Below are 18724 nucleotides of genomic sequence, written 5' to 3'. Positions count from 1 at the left end.
CAAGACTATTGCCCTCTGCTGCGGATGCATTCTGACCCAGGCGTCTGCGTGAATCTGACCCACCGCCACTCGCTCTGCGACACTCTCTCCATGTAGCCACCTCACCAACATGACATTCAATGCCCAGCACTCTTTATATCCGTATGTCCTCGTGTCGAAGATTTCCTCATAGTTCTCCTCGCTGGAAGGATACTCTAGGGGTAGACGATCTCGATAGGCCTCGACGTCTGCCTGTGAAACTCGGTCTTGGTCGCTGGCAGACAGGAGGATAAGAGCGTAGTCATCCATCTCTCCGGGGAGATCGTCCGAACTCATTCCCTTTATCGCCCCCAGTGTTGGCCCGAAGAGTCATAGACCCACAGACAGCCACGTAATCCGTTCTTAAAGAAGTCGGAGTAGTTGCGCTTAGACGAGCTGAGTGCCAGCACTGGCGGCGGTGAGATCGTGTAAGTTGCAGCCTTTAGTGTCATGGCCTCAAAAGCCAATGCGCAGTCGGAAAGTGTCTCAGCAGAAGCCAGCCGCTTCTCCAGGGATATCGCCAGCTCCAGGAGCCGGGGGTTGGAAGCAGCTTGTCCCTGGTTGTCGAGCGTCGTCCTTCCACGAGAGATGCTTCGTACACCACCACGCCTGTCCCGGGCCATGAATTCCGCCACCTTAGTTTTGATGGAGACATTCTTCCCCACGTACGAGTCCAGGCGCCAAGGGTCCCAGAAAAGATATCCGCTCCAGGCCGTCCAGCACCAGGTAGGCGATGTACATCTAGTGGCGTCTGGTATCCCATCTGATCGCTCCCTCGGTCGCACCCGGCAACTGCCCATAGGGCGCCAGAGAAGCGCGAGACCAAAAACATCCTCTGGAAGTGCACTCGAAAATTTCCAGCCGAAAGAAGTACTCAACGCCGAAAGAAGTCCAGCGAAGGCATTCAGAGAGTCGGAGGGGTAGGATAGGTCTCTCCATGAGTACGATTTGACAAGTGCCTCATAGATGTCGAACTGTCGACTCTGATTACCCTCGGCCTTCCTGTCAAGAGGGTTCAAGCTCCTAGGGAGTACTCTAATCTTGCTAGTCTCGTCGGTACAGCTCTCTAAGTAGTAGGCAGTAGAGCACTGCTTTCTGAGACGTATAGACGTCTCTTCGGGAGTATTCCTTCCTGGAATGCCCATGCTCGACGGTGCCACTTGGTCGCTTGCTCCAGAGTGTGAAGATGTGGTAAGCCAGCTACCAGCGTCATGGATCCGATCTGCACTGGTGTTTGAGCTGATCCATGGGAACCAGCGGTAACCCTAGGAAGGGGAGAATTGGCATTTTCGGAAGTGAGAGCAACAACTGTCAGCAGGGATAGACCGTATATTTTGTCCATGTGAGAAATGTATTCTTCCTTGACCCCTGGATCGTCTTGGACGATGCAGAGCGCATCAATCCACAGATAAGTCTCTCCAAGACCTTTGACAAGATCTATGGCGCCGTTGATGAGCTGTGGGAGCTGTGCGCGGATCTTTGACAATGCCCCTTGATGCTGAAGCTGTTCGAAGTTGTCCTTGACAGTCTGGAATGACTTCTCGTCTCCCCAGACGTAACTCAGAGCTAGGTAGCGACAGTCCCAGCTCCTGCGGACTAGCCTCATATCTTTAACATCGATCAGGATTAGATCTAAAGAAAGGCCCATGGGAGCGCTGGGGCTACACCTTTCTCCATGTTGTAGCGTACAGGCGTCAATCCAGCTCCTGACCAAGGGGTAATCCATCTGGGCCCCAAGCAGACGAGCGTGAATTTTATTACATGAGCCAGTATTGAGGGATAGGATTCTACCGATCACAGTAAGATGACCACAATGCCCGGCCGGTATTGTACTTGTCGTGGCATGAAACCAGACCTCGAGCCCTGGTTTGTCGGGGTCGCTGTATCTGCCAAGATAGCAAATCTCAATAGGATAGACGTCAGGTCTCCAATGCTTGGTGGAGTGAACACTCAGAGCTTGAATAACAAGCCTGCACAAAGAGCAATGACTGCTCTTTAGGATATTCTGGTAGGGACCAAGTTCCACAATGCCTGGGTAGTCCTCATGGTAGAGGTATCTGGCAATGTTGATTGCGCGGCAACGGGGGCAGAGTTCTTGGGGTTTAGATGGTATATCCATGGTAGCATCTGGTTCTCTGGAATGACTTCAACCAAGGATAGTACGGAAGAGTTGAACATAGGGTCGTTCAATTCTCAAATCCAAATTAAAGAGAGTTGTACTATGTATTGAGGCGGACAGACGACTGCGGGGAAGGGCAACCAACAACGCACCTGCCATCCATACACTGCCTCCTTGGTCCTTCCCTCTTCAAGAGAACTGTTAAGCTGTTTCTCCATCGTCCGCTTGGCAACATTCTGCGCTTGGTAGAGCCACCGAATTTCCATGTTTGCTTCCAATATACTTATATACCTCTAGAGCAACGGTCCGGAAGCTATGCATGGTGGGGTCGATATTAAACCGTTTATTGAAGCTTGGCGAGTTGCAGCGTCGCGGAGTCACCCCCTCCGCACCTGGCCGACCCCTTGAGCTCGGGTAAAATGGTTCTCGCGACGTAGACGCCCGCGGCTTTTCGCCGTGGCGGTACGTCAAGAGGCCTCTTTATTCTCCGATGATCGATGGAAAGAAACGGTGGATTTGGCCAAGCTGATCTCAGGTTCACAAAGGTTCACCATTGTGTGAGCATGGACGACAGTCGACAATTGCTACAGCGAGTTTTCGTTGTATGTCAGGGATCTTGTGGGATTCTTCTTTCATTCTTGGATGCAAATTTTGAGGTACTGATATTAGCATCGGAGCCATTCCCTCCCACTGGTGGATTCTCTGTCTACCCAGAGGTCCGAGGGACACGGAGCGGGTTTCCCAATGCTGAAATCGGTTCTGTCAAGACCACCAACAGTACATAACTAGCTCAATAAACCCCCCTATGGAGGCATTTATGAGTTGCGTATGTTGATCTTTGAGACCACTGGGCTGCCACGATGTTTGCCCGACTCACGGCGGCGTTTTGCTTGCTGTCCCTCAGCACATCGACCATTCTGCAGAATGGCCAGGTTAGAGTCACAGACTACCCGAATACCCAAATCGACCTATCCGAAGGTTCTTGGAGAACATACGGCGCCAACGCTACCGAGATACACTATATGGGCAGATGGGATGCCAAACACGTCTCACACTGGTCGTAAGTGCGCCCAACTGGCTTCTCGTCGTGAACGAAGCCCGCTAAAATATAGACAGTGCTCCCGGAGTCCGATTCGGCTTCAGTGGAAATGATGTGGCCATAACGTTTGGAAATTACACGCAGTCTGGGACACTCGTCGGTTACCGTGTCAGCGGAATGGACTGGCAGTTTACCAATGTTACGGGCGGCGCAACGCATCAATTCACTAGTTCAGTGACCCCTGGTGTCAACGAGACGTATCCCTTTAGCCCCAACGTCTTTGAAATGCGCGTGTCGAACTGGGGTTACGGGATCCAAATCGACAAGGTCCATGTCTCCAAGGGGGAGTCCATCTCGAAACCTAGCGTCCGGCCCCGATCAATCGAATTCATTGGCGACAGCCTGACATCTGGGATGTACGCCTCGTACGAAACTCTGTTTGGGTTCGCCTACGGCGTTGGAGAGGGGTTCGGCAACACCGAGTACTCGATCACGGCCCGGCCCGGCATCTGTGTCACTGACCAGGAGTGCTTTGGCAACCCACGCGGCCAGTCGCATCAATGGTTCTACACAACATCGGGGGACTGGAGGTCACAGGAGATATGGGGTGACAGGGAGCAGCCTTGGAACTTCAACGCGCATCCAGCAGCCGACCTTGTTGTCATAAATATCGGCACCAACGATGCCAACGAAGCAAACAACGTCGACCCGGTAGACTACGTTGCGCATTACAAACGGCTCATTCAGGGAGTCCATGGGAAATGGCCAAATGCCCAGGTCATCATCATGAAGATGTGGATCGGCTTTTACCAGTCGGGCAACTCGTATTTCCAAAACCACGACCTGGCCAGCGAAGTGTACTCTGTCTACGAGTACTTCAACTCGGATGAGTATCTCTCTGCTCCCATCATTTACGACGGCGTCACAAATCAGACCACCACATTGGACAAACCTGCCGAGCCGTTTGTCCATTTCTTCAACACCACGGGGATCCTCCAATTCAACGACGTGGGGCCGCTCTGGCACCCAACAGATGTTGGTCAGATCAAGATGGCGAGCCACCTGATCCAGTATATCAGCAACAAATTTGGGTGGGAGATGATGGCCACAGGCCCCGAGTAGGTGTCCCCAGGAATCTAGAGCTTCAACGAGCGACAAGACATGTACTGACAGTTTGCGATAGGGTGTTCGCTGATACATTATACTGGAATGACGAGCAAAACTATTGAGAAAGCCTGACGAAAATCATCTGAGCGATGCTTGTTACGGTCGAGTTTAGAGACCTTGGTAGACTTTGTGTGCTTCTCCATAGCTGTGTTAATGGGCGAAAAACGGGCAAGCTCCAAGTGCCCTATCGTATACTGGTTAATTAATATGCGATCTATCCCGAGCAACCTGTAAGCGGCACCTGTCGATAGAAGCACGGTATTTCAAAGCAAGTGGAGGAGGTTAAGGGCGTCTCTTAGAGGGCACAATGGAGATTGGGATGTTTTGAATTCTGGAGACGTATTCAAAGATGACATTGTGTGATGCAGGATATTTGTCCCAGCGATTTCTGTGATTATAAGCGTAAAACCCCAAGCTTTAAAATACGTCGAGGTTGATTTCTTCAACTCTTCCTGCGATATTGAACCTGAAAGGATGGCTTGATCCTTCCCACGGTTTCATCAAAATCATATTGAGCCGGATCAGCACCTAGCACAAACCTCCAATCATACTTTAGTAGCATGTGGCACAAGGAAATCTTGATGTGACACACTGCGAACAAACGCCCTGGGCAAGCATGTCGACCAATGCCGACCCACCAGAGAGGTGGATGCTTGTTGGCAAAACGGTTCATCGAGACTTGGAGCCTATTGTTAAACAACTAGGCTGACAAGAGATTTATGGCGAGAAAGCTAGGCATACCTGCGTTTGCGTGACGGATACGCTGGATTTCCTTCAGGTAGCTGTTCATCAACTCACCCAATGGCGATTATAATCTTCTGTCGGGGGCGCTAGGCAAGCTTTGGGCGGTCGCATATGTTGATCATTGCCTGGGTGGGAAGTGCGATCTAGGCTCCCATGGCGACCTTGGACGAGGGGTGTTAGCAGACACAGGTGTTAGCAGACACACCTTTTCCCATGTATCTGGCAAGGGATTTCATGAAACAATCCATCAATAAATGACAACAAGGGGATTCAAAAAATTGTAAAGGCCAGTTTGGGCTGCCGTGTAGTCCACCTTTTCGGGCCTTGGCGAGCTCATACATCCAGCGGAGAGTGTTGACCAGCTTGGGAGGTCTTTCGCTAGCTTGGAGAGCCTCGTCCACTACCGGTTCCTGCTTTGCAACTTCTGCGTCAGTGAGTTGACGCGCATCTTGGACGGCTTTGCGAAGAACAGACAGCTGCGGGATGAGCCGGTAACTGATTGGCCATTCTCTGCGGTTCTTCCTTAGGAGTAAATGGATGACCACAGCTACAATGGAAGCTATAGAGATGTAGACCAGCAGTGGTGTTGGAGTATAGCTTAGTGTGACCATCTTTTGGGAGATACTGAGGTATAAAAGGAGGTGAGAAGGAGTAGACCCGGTGGCAAACTTCGCAACTTTGATAGCACACAGCGCCTTTGGGTGCATCAACCTTAAGTCTAGACATGTTCTGGGAGCCGGGGACTTGTACACTACGGCGGTGTTTCTGGGAAATGGGATATATAGAACGATGAGACCCTTAGTTGCGGGCCGTGGCACCAAATCGGTGGTATTCTATCCGAAATTTGAAGTAGATATAGTACATATATGCATGCTGTTATGGGCGGGGACTAAGGACTGTCCCGCCAATGGCGACGAAGAAATAGGCATCGGACAGATAAAGACTTGGCTCTCCCTTGTCCTTTTATAATCCTCTGCCTCCGATACATCCCGGTCAGATTTCTCGGCATCATGGGGGTTCTGATCTAGATCGCCACTTTGCTCTAACATTGGCTCTTGGCTTCCTTGGGATGAATCATATGATGCCACAATTCTAATTGCATGGATCGAACAGCCAAGGCGTCATCGACGAGCTCCACAGGTCCTTACGAGACGAGATGCTGCTGGTGCCGGAACATGTGCCCCGGATGCCTGTAAGACATGGCGTACGGGTAGAGTATTGTCCGACTCTTTGCAGGACCATGACTCACCATTTTCCGAGAACCTACGGATACATGTACTTTGTACTTAGGCGAATTGTACGGAGCAGAAATGTCACCGTGGTACATATGTGGTGTCTCACACTGGCGTGCCGCTGGCCTCACTTGGCATTAGGGGGGGCTGAGGCTGATGTCGGTGAGATATGGAAAGCCGGGCTCTGCAGCTTAAAGTATTATATCGCCGGCGCTTGTGAAGGCGCATGTGTCGATATTCTATGAACTTTTCTAATTCCCCCCAACCCATCTTCCCACTTTACTTGGCGACCGCGATTCATTCCAGCTCGCCATGGATAATACCGAGCCCATTGCCGTCATCGGCATCGGATGCCGCTTCCCAGGCGGAGTAGGGAATCCTGAGGAGCTCTGGGATCTCGTCAGCCAAGGCCGGATGGGGCTATCAGAAGTGCCCTCTGACCGCTGGAATGCCAACTCCTTCTACCATCCGGACCCGCAAGCTAGGGAGGCACTCAACACCAAGAATGGGTACTTCCTTAAGCAGAATGTTGCCGAGTTTGACGCCCGGTTCTTTGGGTTCTCGGCGTCCGAGGCCGAGCAGACTGATCCGCAGCAGCGCATGTTGCTGGAGACCACCTACGAGGCGCTGGAGAATGCTGGTGTCCTGCTGGATAGCCTCAGGGGCTCAGATACCTCCGTGTTTGTGTCGGTGTTTGCGAGGGACTACGACCGGATGACGTGGAAGGACATACCTCTGATTGGAAATCATTCCATCACTGGCAACGGCGAGGCCATCCTGGCTGCGCGCATCTCGTATGTGTTTGATCTGAGAGGAGGCGCAATGACTCTGGACACTGGTTGTGTAAGACTACGAGGACCACCCCTGTTTTGGAGGTATAATAGAAGATTAGCGCTGACACCAGCAACAGTCTGGTAGTCTTGTAACTATTCATCAAGCGTGTCTTTCGCTAAGGGCCGGGGAGTCGCGAATGGCCATTGCGGGTGGTACAGAGCTGCTACTACATCCCGATCAGTTTATTCCTTGGAGTTGCAACGGGTGAGCCTGAGTCTGGAACAGATGCAATGAGGAATTTTCGGAACTGACAGGGCCTCTATAGCATGGCAAACCCAGAAGGGCAATGTTTCCCATTTGACAGCAGAGGCGCAGGATACGGCCGTGGAGAAGGTATCGGCACCGTCATTCTCAAGCGTCTCAGCCATGCGCTTCAGGACGGCGACCCTATCCACTCAGTCATCCTCAGCTCTGGTATCAACCAGGACGGAAAGACGGCTGGTATCCTGCTCCCCAACGCCAAAGCCCAATCCGCCCTAGTCAAGCATGTCTATCAATCTGCTGGCCTGGACCCCGCCCAGACGCTATACTTTGAAGCGCATGGCACAGTATGTCTTGTGAGAATTCAATGTTGGAGAAGATAACCTGCTAACTCCTCACAAGGGCACGCAAGCGGGTAAGTCGGTTTAGTGTATGTTGCTTTGTAGTGGGATGAGATGGGATCTAACAGCTTTCATCCACAGGCGACAAGGCCGAGATTGAATCAATTGCAGAAGCCATATCGAGCACCAGGAAAGATCATGAACTTTATGTCGGCTCAGTGAAAGCAAACATCGGTCACTTGGAAGCATCCAGTGGCATTGCAGGTTTTATCAAGGCCGTCATGGTCCTCAAGAAGGGACAAATCCCGCCACAGCCCAATTTCATCACCGAGAAGCCTGGCCTAAGCCTGAAAGAGAGGGGAATCAAGGTAAATAAAAAGCTATCCATGACAACTTACCGTTTCGCAGTTGCTGAATACCTCCCAGATCCCAACTGAGCTCAGGCCGCTGGTCCCTGTCGGTCACGAGGGACCCAAAAGAGTATCCGTAAGCTCTTATGGGTACGGTGGGACAAATGCCCATCTTGTCATGGAAGCCTCTGCTGGAGTTACTGTCAATGGAGGATCTCTCAACGGAAATGTAAACCACTTGATGAACGGCGGAACAAATGGCCATGATGATGTTGGTCCTACCAGTACTAGCCGGTCTCCACAGGCCGCACTCCCCTTTCCCCTTACAGCTCATTCTGAAGTCGCGCTGGAGTCTATGCCTGAAAAACTGCGGCGATGGATTTCTGCAAGAGAGCGCACATACGAAGAGTTTAAGGACCTCTCATATACCCTGTGCTGCCGCAGGTCACAGTTCCAATGGAGGAGCGTCCCCACGGCATCGACTTGGGACGAGCTACAGGAGACATTAGCTGCCACGCTATCCAAAACACGGGCTGTGACCTCGGCCAACCTGACTTTTGTCTTTACGGGCCAAGGTGCGCAATGGTTTGCCATGGGCCACGAGCTCATTGCTACATCGCCAGCCTTTAGAGCATCGCTCGACGAGTCGAATGCAATGTTGGGACGTCTCGGATGTCAATGGAATCTGCTGGAGGAGCTGGGAAAGGCAGATGGGGATTCCCGAATCGGAAAGGGAGAGCTCTCCCAGCCAGCAACGACGGCTATCCAAATCGCACTCGTCGATCTTTTTGCCAGTCTTGGAATCCGCCCAAGTAGGGTTATCGGCCATAGCTCTGGAGAGATTGCCGCGGCGTATGCGGCTGGGCACCTGGGCCGAATGGCTGCTATCCAGGTGTAAGCCTTTATCCCATGTCTTCTCATATTCGTATTATCGGCTGACCTCTGTCACAGTGCCTTCTTCCGGGGACGATTCTCCGCCATGGCCAAGGAAACTAATGCAGTTCAAGGAGCAATGCTGGCAGTGGCCTGCGGAGAGCAGGTCGTTGAGCCCATCCTGAAGACGGTGACAGCCAGTGGAAACGGGAGGGTTGTGATAGCCTGCGTCAACAGCCCTGACAGTGTGACCGTGTCTGGCGACGCAGCATGCATTAGGGATCTGGAGAGGATATTAGACCTCGAGGCTGGCATCACAAGCCGGAGGCTGATGGTGGACACGGCCTATCACTCCCATCACATGGAGAAGGTCGCTGATGAATACATGGAGTCGATAAAGAACATACAAGCTCTTGAGTCCCGCCAGCCCGAAGCTGCCTTCTACTCCTCCGTCACCGGAACAATCAAAACTTCTGGTTTTGGAGCCAACTATTGGGTTGAAAATCTGGTTTCCCAGGTTCGTTTCAGTGACGCAGTACAAGCCCTCGTTTCTGCCGTTATGGTAAAGGCAAGTTCAAGCATTGCTGCGCGAGATGCTGCCAACATCTTCTTCGTCGAGGTTGGACCGCACCCAGCCCTCCAAGGGCCCGTACGACAAACCCTGTCTCAGGTCTCAAGTTTAAAATACACATACTGCCCGTCGCTCATCAGGAAGAAGAATGCGGGCAGCACCATGGTCTCAGCTGCCGCTCGCCTCTTCGAGCTTGGGTTTCCTGTCGACTTCAAGTCTGTCTTGCGCATGCAGGGCTCGGATGATGATCTGCATAGCTGCATCAGTGATCTTCCTCCATACCCGTGGGACCATTCGAGGAAATATTGGCGCGAATCTAGGTTGAGCAGAGACCACCGATTGCGGCAATACCCCTACCATGACCTCCTTGGACTGCTGGATATCACGAGCCCCTTGCATGAGCCACGATGGAGATACCATATCAGTGTGGAGCGCCTACCCTGGCTCGCCCACCACGTAGTAGAGGGTCAGGTCATCTGGCCGGGGACCGGGTATATCTGCATGGCCCTCGAGGCGATGAAGCAGCTGTCGCTCCTACGCAGCCCCAACACTACCATCGCAAGACTCGCGCTCAAGGACTTTGAGGTCAAGAAGGCAGTCGTGGTGCCGAGCGAGCAGCTCGACGGCCAGGGCTCTGATGTGGAGATCCAGCTGGTGCTGTCCTGTGGAAACACAGGCGAAGACAGCCCCTGGGAGTCGATCCGCATCCTTTCTGGCCTCCCCGATGGCTCATGGGCGCAAAACTTCTCCGGGATGATCAGGGCTGACTTGATGCCGGCCACGAAACCTGTCGATTCTGAATGGATTGGAGACGAGAGTAAGGCTGAGCTGGCGCAGTCACTCGAGAATCTGGAGAGAATTCGATCCCTGGCCAAGACTCCTGTTGGCCCCCAGTCTCTGTATTCGACCATGAGGGCAGCCGGCAACGATTTCGGACCAAGCTTCACATCATTGACCGAGATATCTGTGGGGAAGCGAGTTGGCTTTGCAAAGATGGTCGTGCCGGATATAGGCATCCACATGCCTCGGTCATTCTACCAACCCCATACCATCCATCCTGCTGTCCTGGACGTACCCAACCACGTTATGGGGTTGCTTTTCTATGAGGAGTGTTGTCAAGCCGCAGTAATGCCCACGACCACGGCCGAGTTCAATATTTCTGCTGACACCGCGGTCAAACCTGGAGATGAGCTCCTCATCGCCTGCGAGATAACCCCTGAAGGGAAGAGATCAGCCAGGGGCAACACCTGGCTGTTCCAACAAGCCTCCGATGGCAGCGGCGAGTTGACACTCGTCTGCACCACAACTGCAATACAGTTGCGAGCGGTTGGTGAGGCAGTCGATGGCAAGGAAGCACGGCCGTTTAGCCGGAAGAAGAATTACCGAGTTGCTTGGGCCGACCACGTCGACTTTTTGGCGGAATCTACCTATCATGATCTGGTGACTTTGGCGTTCGCCAGCCCAGAGGGAAGTCTTAGTATCGGCGAGCAACTACAGCTCAACGACCAGGCTGCATCCATCTATCTTGAGAGAGCAATGGTCAACTTAAAAACAAGGCCGGAAACTGCGGCCCCCCATCTTACTATTTTTCATGGCTGGATCACCGACTTCCTAGGATCAGAGCGCCATAGGAAGCTCCTGGAGGAGGTACAGGGTGGGGATCAAAAAGATTGTCTTCTTCAGAAGTCCATCGAGTCTGGAGTGGAAGGCCAGATGTTGGAGCGAATCGGAAAGAATCTCCCTGCCATCCTTTCTGGCGAGCTTCATGCCCTCAGCGTCATGATGGAGGACGATCTTTTGAACAGATTCTACATGGAAGGAACCCTGGGGGCATCCAACGCTCAGGCCGCAGAGTTCGTCCGTCTCCAAGCACAGAACAGGCCACACATGGCGATCCTGGAGATTGGCGCTGGGACCGGCGGCACAACAGCATCCGTATTGCAGGCTCTCGAGGCGTACGGAGAGTCTCTTCTCGAGAGATACTGCTATACCGACATCTCTGCGGGATTCTTCGAGCATGCTGAGAAGAAGTTCGCCAAATGGAGCCGCTTCCTCGAACTGAAAACGCTCGACATTTCCAAGGATCCTGTTGAGCAGGGCTTTGAGACTCACGCGTACGATTTGATCGTCGCTTCCAATGTCATACATGCGACTCCGTGCATTGCTACCACCTTGGCGCATGTTCACAAGCTGCTCCGACCAGGAGGCCGTTTTGTGCTTGTCGAAATGACAAGGCCCACGGTTGCAGAGGGCATGATCTTTGGTACACTGTCGGGGTATGTTGTGTCCTGTCTACCTTGTCTCCGTTGCATCGAATTATCAGTAGTCAATCATACTAACGCCTTGCGTAGGTGGTGGGCTTCCGAGGACGGGCGCAAAGACTCGCCGCTCTTGACCCGTGAAGGATGGGACGATGCCCTCCGTCAAGCCTCTTTCAATGGCATCGAGTTGGCCTCCTACGACCATGACGGACCGCATCCAAGAACCTCGGTCATCGTCTCCAAGGTGATTGACACAGAACCCCCTAATGGATCTACAGTCACTCCCTGTCATATAACCATTGTGAACCCAAATTCAACAACAGACTTGTCCTCATTGCTCAGCGCTGAGCTATCTGCTGCGTTCCAGGACAAGGGGTTTGCCTGCGCGACTACGAAATGGGATACCCTAGACCTGACAACACTCACAGATGAGGAGTCGACAGCCTATGTCGTTCTGGATCTCCTGAATAGAGCTATACTATCAGATCCATCTGCGACCATGTTTGGCCGGATCAAATCGCTCCTGACAAACTGTCGCAGCGTCTGCTGGGTTGGCTACCAAGAGTCAGCCACAGCCCAGATAGTCGCGATGAAGGGGTTGGTTACCGGGGCAGCACGCTCATTGCGCCGCGAGAACGAAGCTATGCGGTTCATCACACTGGATATCCAGGATACTCTGGGGAGGGATATTCTCCCCGGTGTTGTTGACTCCATCACCAAGATTGTCGGCGCATGTCTGTGCCCAGCAAGCAGAACCGACCGCGTCGACGACTCCGAGTTCTCTCTTCGCCAAGGCCGGCTTATGGTGCCGAGATTGCACACGGATACGGAATTCAACCACTGGGCGGACCGCGTCAATGACGATTCGAAACTCGAACCGTGTCTGTTCCAGGGCAGCGATCCCCTGAAGTTGGAGGTCAAGATCCCGGGTCTCCTAAACAGCCTTTGCTTCACCCACCATCCTGCGCCAGCTCCCCCACTGGGCGACGACGAGATCCAGATCAAAGCATGCGCTTTTGGCGTCAACTTCCGAGATGTGTTCATAGCCCTGGGTCAGATGCCGCCGACAACGCCCATGGCCGGCGAGGTTGCTGGTATCGTCACAGCAGTTGGGTCGGGAGAATTCGTTCAGGGCACTTACAAGGTGGGTGACCGAGTCATAGGCCTGCTTGGAGCTGCGTATTCGAGCCGCACTCGCCTAAAGGGGGCCCACTGCCACGTACTACCTGATTCTGTCGGTCTTGTTGAGGGCGCTTCCATCTACACTGTCTTCATCACGGCGTATTACAGCCTGGTGGAGGTCGCGCGCTTGGAAAGCGGCCAGTCGGTGCTCATCCATTCAGCGTCAGGAGGAGTCGGCCAAGCCGCTATCCAGATCGCACAGCACCTCGGAGCCAGAGTTTTTGCCACCGTCGGCAGTTTCGACAAGGCCAAGTTTGTTGCGAGCGAGTACAGCATCCCAGAGAGTCACATCTTCTCTTCCCGTCAGTCTCCCAGGCACATGAAGCAGAAGATCATGCAGCTCACCGCGAACCGGGGAGTCAATGTCGTCCTCAACTCCCTCTCGGGCGAGATCCTCGCTGAGAGCTGGGACTGCCTTGCGCCCCTGGGCGTTCATGTCGAGCTCGGCAAGACGGACATCTACAGGAAGAACCGTCTGGACATGGCACCCTTTGACAGGAACTTGACGTTCGCGGCGGTCGACCTCACTGTCCTCCTGGATGCGATACCTGATAGGATGTTCAGGTTGCTCGGAAAGATTCTACAACTGTTTGACCAAGGCGTCCTATCTCCAGTGCGGCCGCTGAATGTTTTCGCCCTTGACCAGATTGAATCGGCCTTTAGATTGATTGCGGAGAGAAAGCATATGGGCAAGGTCATTCTTGAGGTTCATGAAAACACCAAGGTCCAGACCGTCTTGCGACCGCCACATCCTCTAAAATTGTGCAGCAACGGAACGTATCTTGTTGCGGGCGGCCTTGGAGACTTGGGCCGGAGGATTTCCCGCCTCTTGGCTGGCTTCGGGGCTGGCCATATTGTCTCCTTGTCACGCAGGTCGATCGACAAGGCAGATCAGGCCAATCTAGAGAGCCAGATTGAGAATCTCGGAGGTAGGCTTCACATCATACAGTGTGACATAACAGACAGGCAGAGCATCGACCGCGTCAAAGAGTTTTGCCAGACCTCGTTGCCCCCTGTGAAGGGCGTCGTCCATGGTGGAATGGTACTCAAGGTAAGTCCTCAGCCCATTTCCGATGGGTGTGATAAAATGACCACGCTCTCTAATATTTCATGTTCCCAAAATAAAGGACCGCCCATTCGCCAACATGGAATTGGATGACTGGGTAACATGTCTGGGGCCAAAGGTGGCGGGCACCGTCAACCTTGACGATGCCTTCTGGTCCACCGACCTGGACTTCTTCATAACTCTGTCTTCAGTCAGCGGTATAGCTGGGCGTCTCGCGCAGTCCAACTACGCGGCAGGAAACTGTTTCCAGGACGCCTTCGTGCATGAGCGCAACGGGAAGACCCGCACGCGGTACTTTACCGTCAACATCGGCGCGGTTGCTGGCTCCAACTCGATCGCATCCATGACGGCGACACAGTCGCAGAGGGAGCTCCTGGAGTTGGCGGGCATGACCTTCACCGAGCTCTTCCAGGTGCTCCAGTACGCCATGGACCCCAGCAACGCAGGGCCCGATGGCTGCGGCCAGTCTGCCATGGGCTTTGACAGAAACTCCCTGCTGTCCCAGGACTATTTTGCTCTGGCAAACCCGTTCTTCAGTATGTTGCCATATACGGAGACTACTGGGACAGAATCGATACAAGGTGCGAATCCCACACGCAACGTCGAGACAGCGTTGCGGAATGCGACATCCATGGAGGAGGCAGCCGGAATCATGGCAGAGGCCATCGGGGAAAAGCTTGTTGCCTTCATCAATCGTGACATTAAGGACATCAGCTTCGATCAACCGCTTTCCTTGCTTGGAATGGATTCCTTGATTTCCATTGAGCTGAGAAATTGGAGTAAGCAGCCTTGGACCGACCTCCCTTGGAAGAGAGAGTTGCTAACACAGTTGAAGTGGTGCGCACATTCAGTGTCACCCTCCAAGCGTCGGAGCTGAATGGCCCTGATAGTATCATCGGTCTTTCCCATACTCTTGCTGGAAGATCTGCACTGATCAGCAATGGTGCCCGCGCCAAGCCAGCCCGTTTAGTAGAGACCGAAGAACAGGAGCAGAATGGGGAACCAGCGGTGGAAGCCGCCCAGCAACAAGACGGGCACGGGTATGGATGCTGACGACACTTCGAGCAGCTACCAACACAGCCAATTCCAGATTTCAAACAAGCCATGGGGTGCCATTTCAGGAATGCATCCCACTTGGCCGCAGACTTGGAGGAGCTCGAAAGCTTCCGCGCTACGATATAGGAGCTGACAACAGAGATTCATGGGCCAAGGTCAGTTTTCTGTTTTTGTCTCATGACTCCATCTGAAGTATACACATGCATCTAACTTTGATCCACAGGAACGCTAAGTCTTGCTAGAGATTGGTAGCCGAAACGCAGAGTGCCTGCGAACAGTAAAGGCGGCTTCACTAGTGATCAACCTCGACGACGGCACCCCATCTACCATCACCAAACAAATCACACATGCCATGCTAAACGATGGATTCAACCGGTAGTTTGACAAGCCGATGCAGTTCATCGTCGCCACCAACGGAAAGTCTGCCATCAATCTGGGACACTCCCACATCGACGGTGTGACGGCCCTAAGCCTGCTGTATCTCCTCCGCGATGCCATCGATACCTACAGACCTCCTCTCAGGAATGGGTTGAATGGGAAATCAACCGTGCCATCTCTGCTGCCAAAGGAGATCTCCGTCGTCACCAACCCAGACATAGAATGCCCACATCCACAATCTCCAGAGCAACTACGCTGGTATCCTCCCGCAGCGCGAATTAATCACCAAGACGACGGAGCAGTTTGGCAAGAGGTTCCTCATCCGCTACCGAATGCCCATCAAAGGGGCCTCATGCTGCGCGCTTTTGGCGACATGAGCGCAGCCGTCAGGACAGCCATGCGGGGAGGGGGGTTCTTCCGGCTGGTCAACGTCATCAATGATCTGTGGCTAGAGGACGAGCCTCGACTTGCCTACTTTGAGCATCCCGTCTGCGGGCGCGTCTCGTCGTATACCATGACCGTCGCTATGCTGGATCCTCTTGCCTCTTGGCCCTGGTGCGGCGGCCATGCCGGCGAACCCGTAGGCCGTCAGAATCAGATACGGTGTTGGTGATGATGAGTACGTTGCAACCCGTCCTCCTACTATCACATGAGATCGCAGTGTGCACTATGCTAACCAATGTGTGTTTTTAGCATGACATTTAGGATTCTTGGACCGAAGGGCAAGGTCCACGAGTGGCCTAGATGCTTGGACAAATCGGCCACTGTGAGTAAAATGCTGACTTCAAGTCCGCCTGAGCAATAAATGTTGGCTACGCGGTGTTCACCTGCCATACCTTAGATATCTAAGTAGGCATCCGTACCCCAGCACTACAATACCACCTACTACATGTGCTGTACATTTTACCCTTTGTAGGCTTCGTTCGGGCCATTATGTGTCAAACTAATTTAGTCTCTTTTCCGCCAGTGACAGAGATGTATTTCCATTTTCATGATTGACGTTGCGACGCCCCAGTGCTCAACCGGCATAGATGTACCGACCATCATTAATGACAGCATGACCTTTGAAAGTACCGGAAGATCTGTAAAAGCAAACCCCCCAAGAAATGGCACCGCGGGGGATCTCCCACACATGCACGGAAGCCGATCTAACCGTCATCTAAAAGACGACACCCTACTATATTCCTTGCAGCCCTAGTGGACGGGAAAATGGAACAAGGTCGTTTCTCCCCTCGGGATAATGCGCAGCGGCGGCATCATTCTGCCCGAGACTTGTCAACCGCTGCTTCCTCTGCGGAATAATGCTGAGAACAGCTTCATGCTCTTCCGGGTATAAATAACGGGAGGTGGTGAGCGGGGGAACTGAGGAGGTCTGTCTGTGGTTCTGGGCAGAGAAACAGCAGCATAGATAGGAACAACCCCAATCACGACCAACATGCGGTCCGGCAGTATCATCCTCGCCCCTCTTCTGGTGCCCCTCACAGTCATGGCACGACCCCCTCCGCGCGCGGCCGACTGCGACGCCTCGTCGAAGCCGCCAGCCTTCTTCCTGGCAGGCGACTCGACGGTGGCCGTCGATGGCGGCTGGGGGGATGGCTTCCTGACGTATCCCCGCGAAGGGGCTTGGGGGATCAACTTTGGCCACTCGGGGGCCACGACCGTCTCCTTCAAAGCGGACGGGGACTGGGCCAACCTCACGAGCCATGTGGAGGAGAGTGTGGCCGAGTACGACGTCTATGTCACGATTCAGGTAAGTTGGGACATGGACAAGGCATATATACCTACTTTGTTGTTGGCCATACTGATAAGAGGGGGAATTTTTGGGTGAATAGTTTGGACACAACGACCAGAAGGAAGAGAAGGGCATATCCCACGCCGAATTCGAGGCCAATCTCGAGGCCATGGCGACCGAGATCCAAGAGCTCGGCGCAACTCCTGTAAGACATGTCCCCCGAGCACATACATGTGCATGTAGCTTTCGCCCCCTTGGGAACTTTTCGCTGAACACGCCGCCCTCCCAGATCCTCATCTCGTCGCTGACCAGACGCACGTTCGAGTCGGACAACAACGTGGCCCAGTCGCTGGAGATTGAGCGGCTCATCGCCATCGTGGCGGCGGCCGAGACGGGGTCCGCGTACCTGGACCTCAACAGGGCGAGCACCGACTACGTCAACGCGATCGGCGAGGGCGCCAGCCACGAGTACAACTACGAGGAGGGCGACAACACGCACCTCAACGAGCACGGGGGCGTCGTGTTTGGGCGCATGGTGGCGGACCTGCTGCTGAGGAGGGAGGAGTGCCTGGGGCAGTATATCACGCCGGACGAGGAGCTGAGCGACAAGATCTGGAGTGGACTGCCAGCATGAATGGATTTGGTCTCGGGGGGTCGGAGGCTTGCTTCACCAGGGGCATCCCATCCAGCTCTCTTCCACCTGAGGGGATTCAAGACCAAGTCAATTACCTCCTGCCCACAATCGTAATAATAATAAGGGCCCCACGTGTTGCGGTTCTTCGCGTTCCAGGACAAGCTCCCCCCATGTGTGTTCGCCGTCCTCGACGGTCGCCCACAACGTAGACGTGGGGACATTTGATGGCATCATAGCCCACGTTGCATGTTCTGAAACTCGGAGGCAGCTCCGAGGCCCCGTTTCGGCGACGAGTTTGCGAGCCAGGCAGGCATAACTCGTAGGTACGGATACTCGTAGTGATAATAATCATAATCAGTTCCCCGGCGAAATTAAGACGAAACCAAGAAATGGTTGAGATGAGAGGCTGATTAGTATTATTACCGCGCGGCGCGGAAGGAATCATGCATGCTTGGCACGCGCGAGGATCTGAGCTTCCCGGGCTTCTAGTAGGGAGTATACTACGTACGGAGTACGGATACGGAGTACGGATACAATCTACTACGTAGCAAGCAATAGTAAGCCCCTGAGGCGCCCGGATCAGCGTGCGGCCCGCCAGCGGACGAGCCATCGGGTTCAACGGCCGACGACGGGCTCCACTGTGCGGTGGGTTGGTGGCCGAGGAGGAGGCTCACTCGTTCAGTGATCAAACAGGTTTGCAGCAGGTTGTGGCTGTAGTCCACGCCCTTCTCCCATGCATGGCGGTGGGTTATTCCGAGTACTATGTACACGGTGCCGGGCCCCCGGGTTCGTCCTGGAATAGTTCTGTGGAGAACGGGAGGGAAAAAAAAGGGGGGGGGAAGAGGCAGGGGGTGAATGGGCGTGTTGGTTGCCCAAGTCTGGGTCTAGTGTGAGTCTGGGTGACCAGCGTGTGTTTGGAGAGGCAG

At 53.7% G+C, this 18724-nt stretch overlaps 3 protein-coding genes across 3 annotated transcripts; all 3 read left to right on the top strand.

The window, feature by feature from the left end:
• Nucleotides 1–2997: 2997 nt before the first annotated feature.
• On the top strand, nt 2998–4298 carry ACO1O0_005230 (SGNH hydrolase-type esterase domain-containing protein; the record flags this gene model as incomplete). Its single annotated transcript, XM_083194655.1, has 2 exons — nt 2998–3197; nt 3254–4298. The coding sequence occupies 2 exons, from the start codon at nt 2998–3000 to the stop codon at nt 4296–4298; spliced, it is 1245 nt and encodes a 414-aa protein (XP_083049568.1).
• A 2333-nt stretch (nt 4299–6631) lies between these two features.
• On the top strand, nt 6632–16768 carry ACO1O0_005229 (type I polyketide synthase; the record flags this gene model as incomplete). Its single annotated transcript, XM_083194654.1, has 11 exons — nt 6632–7113; nt 7419–7701; nt 7757–7769; nt 7837–8063; nt 8104–8939; nt 8997–11765; nt 11841–13983; nt 14060–14777; nt 14834–15006; nt 15434–16012; nt 16631–16768. 11 exons carry the CDS (start codon nt 6632–6634, stop codon nt 16766–16768), a joined length of 8361 nt encoding a protein of 2786 aa, XP_083049567.1.
• A 99-nt stretch (nt 16769–16867) lies between these two features.
• ACO1O0_005228 (rhamnogalacturonan acetylesterase) lies at nt 16868–17798 on the top strand (the record flags this gene model as incomplete). Its single annotated transcript, XM_083194653.1, has 3 exons — nt 16868–17182; nt 17265–17369; nt 17454–17798. The coding sequence occupies 3 exons, from the start codon at nt 16868–16870 to the stop codon at nt 17796–17798; spliced, it is 765 nt and encodes a 254-aa protein (XP_083049566.1).
• Between the last annotated feature and the right edge of the window lie 926 nt (nt 17799–18724).

Source organism: Amphichorda felina, assembly GCF_050947745.1.
Source record: "Amphichorda felina strain 45539 chromosome Unknown scaffold_5, whole genome shotgun sequence".
Lineage (NCBI taxonomy): Eukaryota > Fungi > Ascomycota > Sordariomycetes > Hypocreales > Bionectriaceae > Amphichorda > Amphichorda felina.
This window is presented reverse-complemented; position numbering and strand designations above follow the sequence as displayed.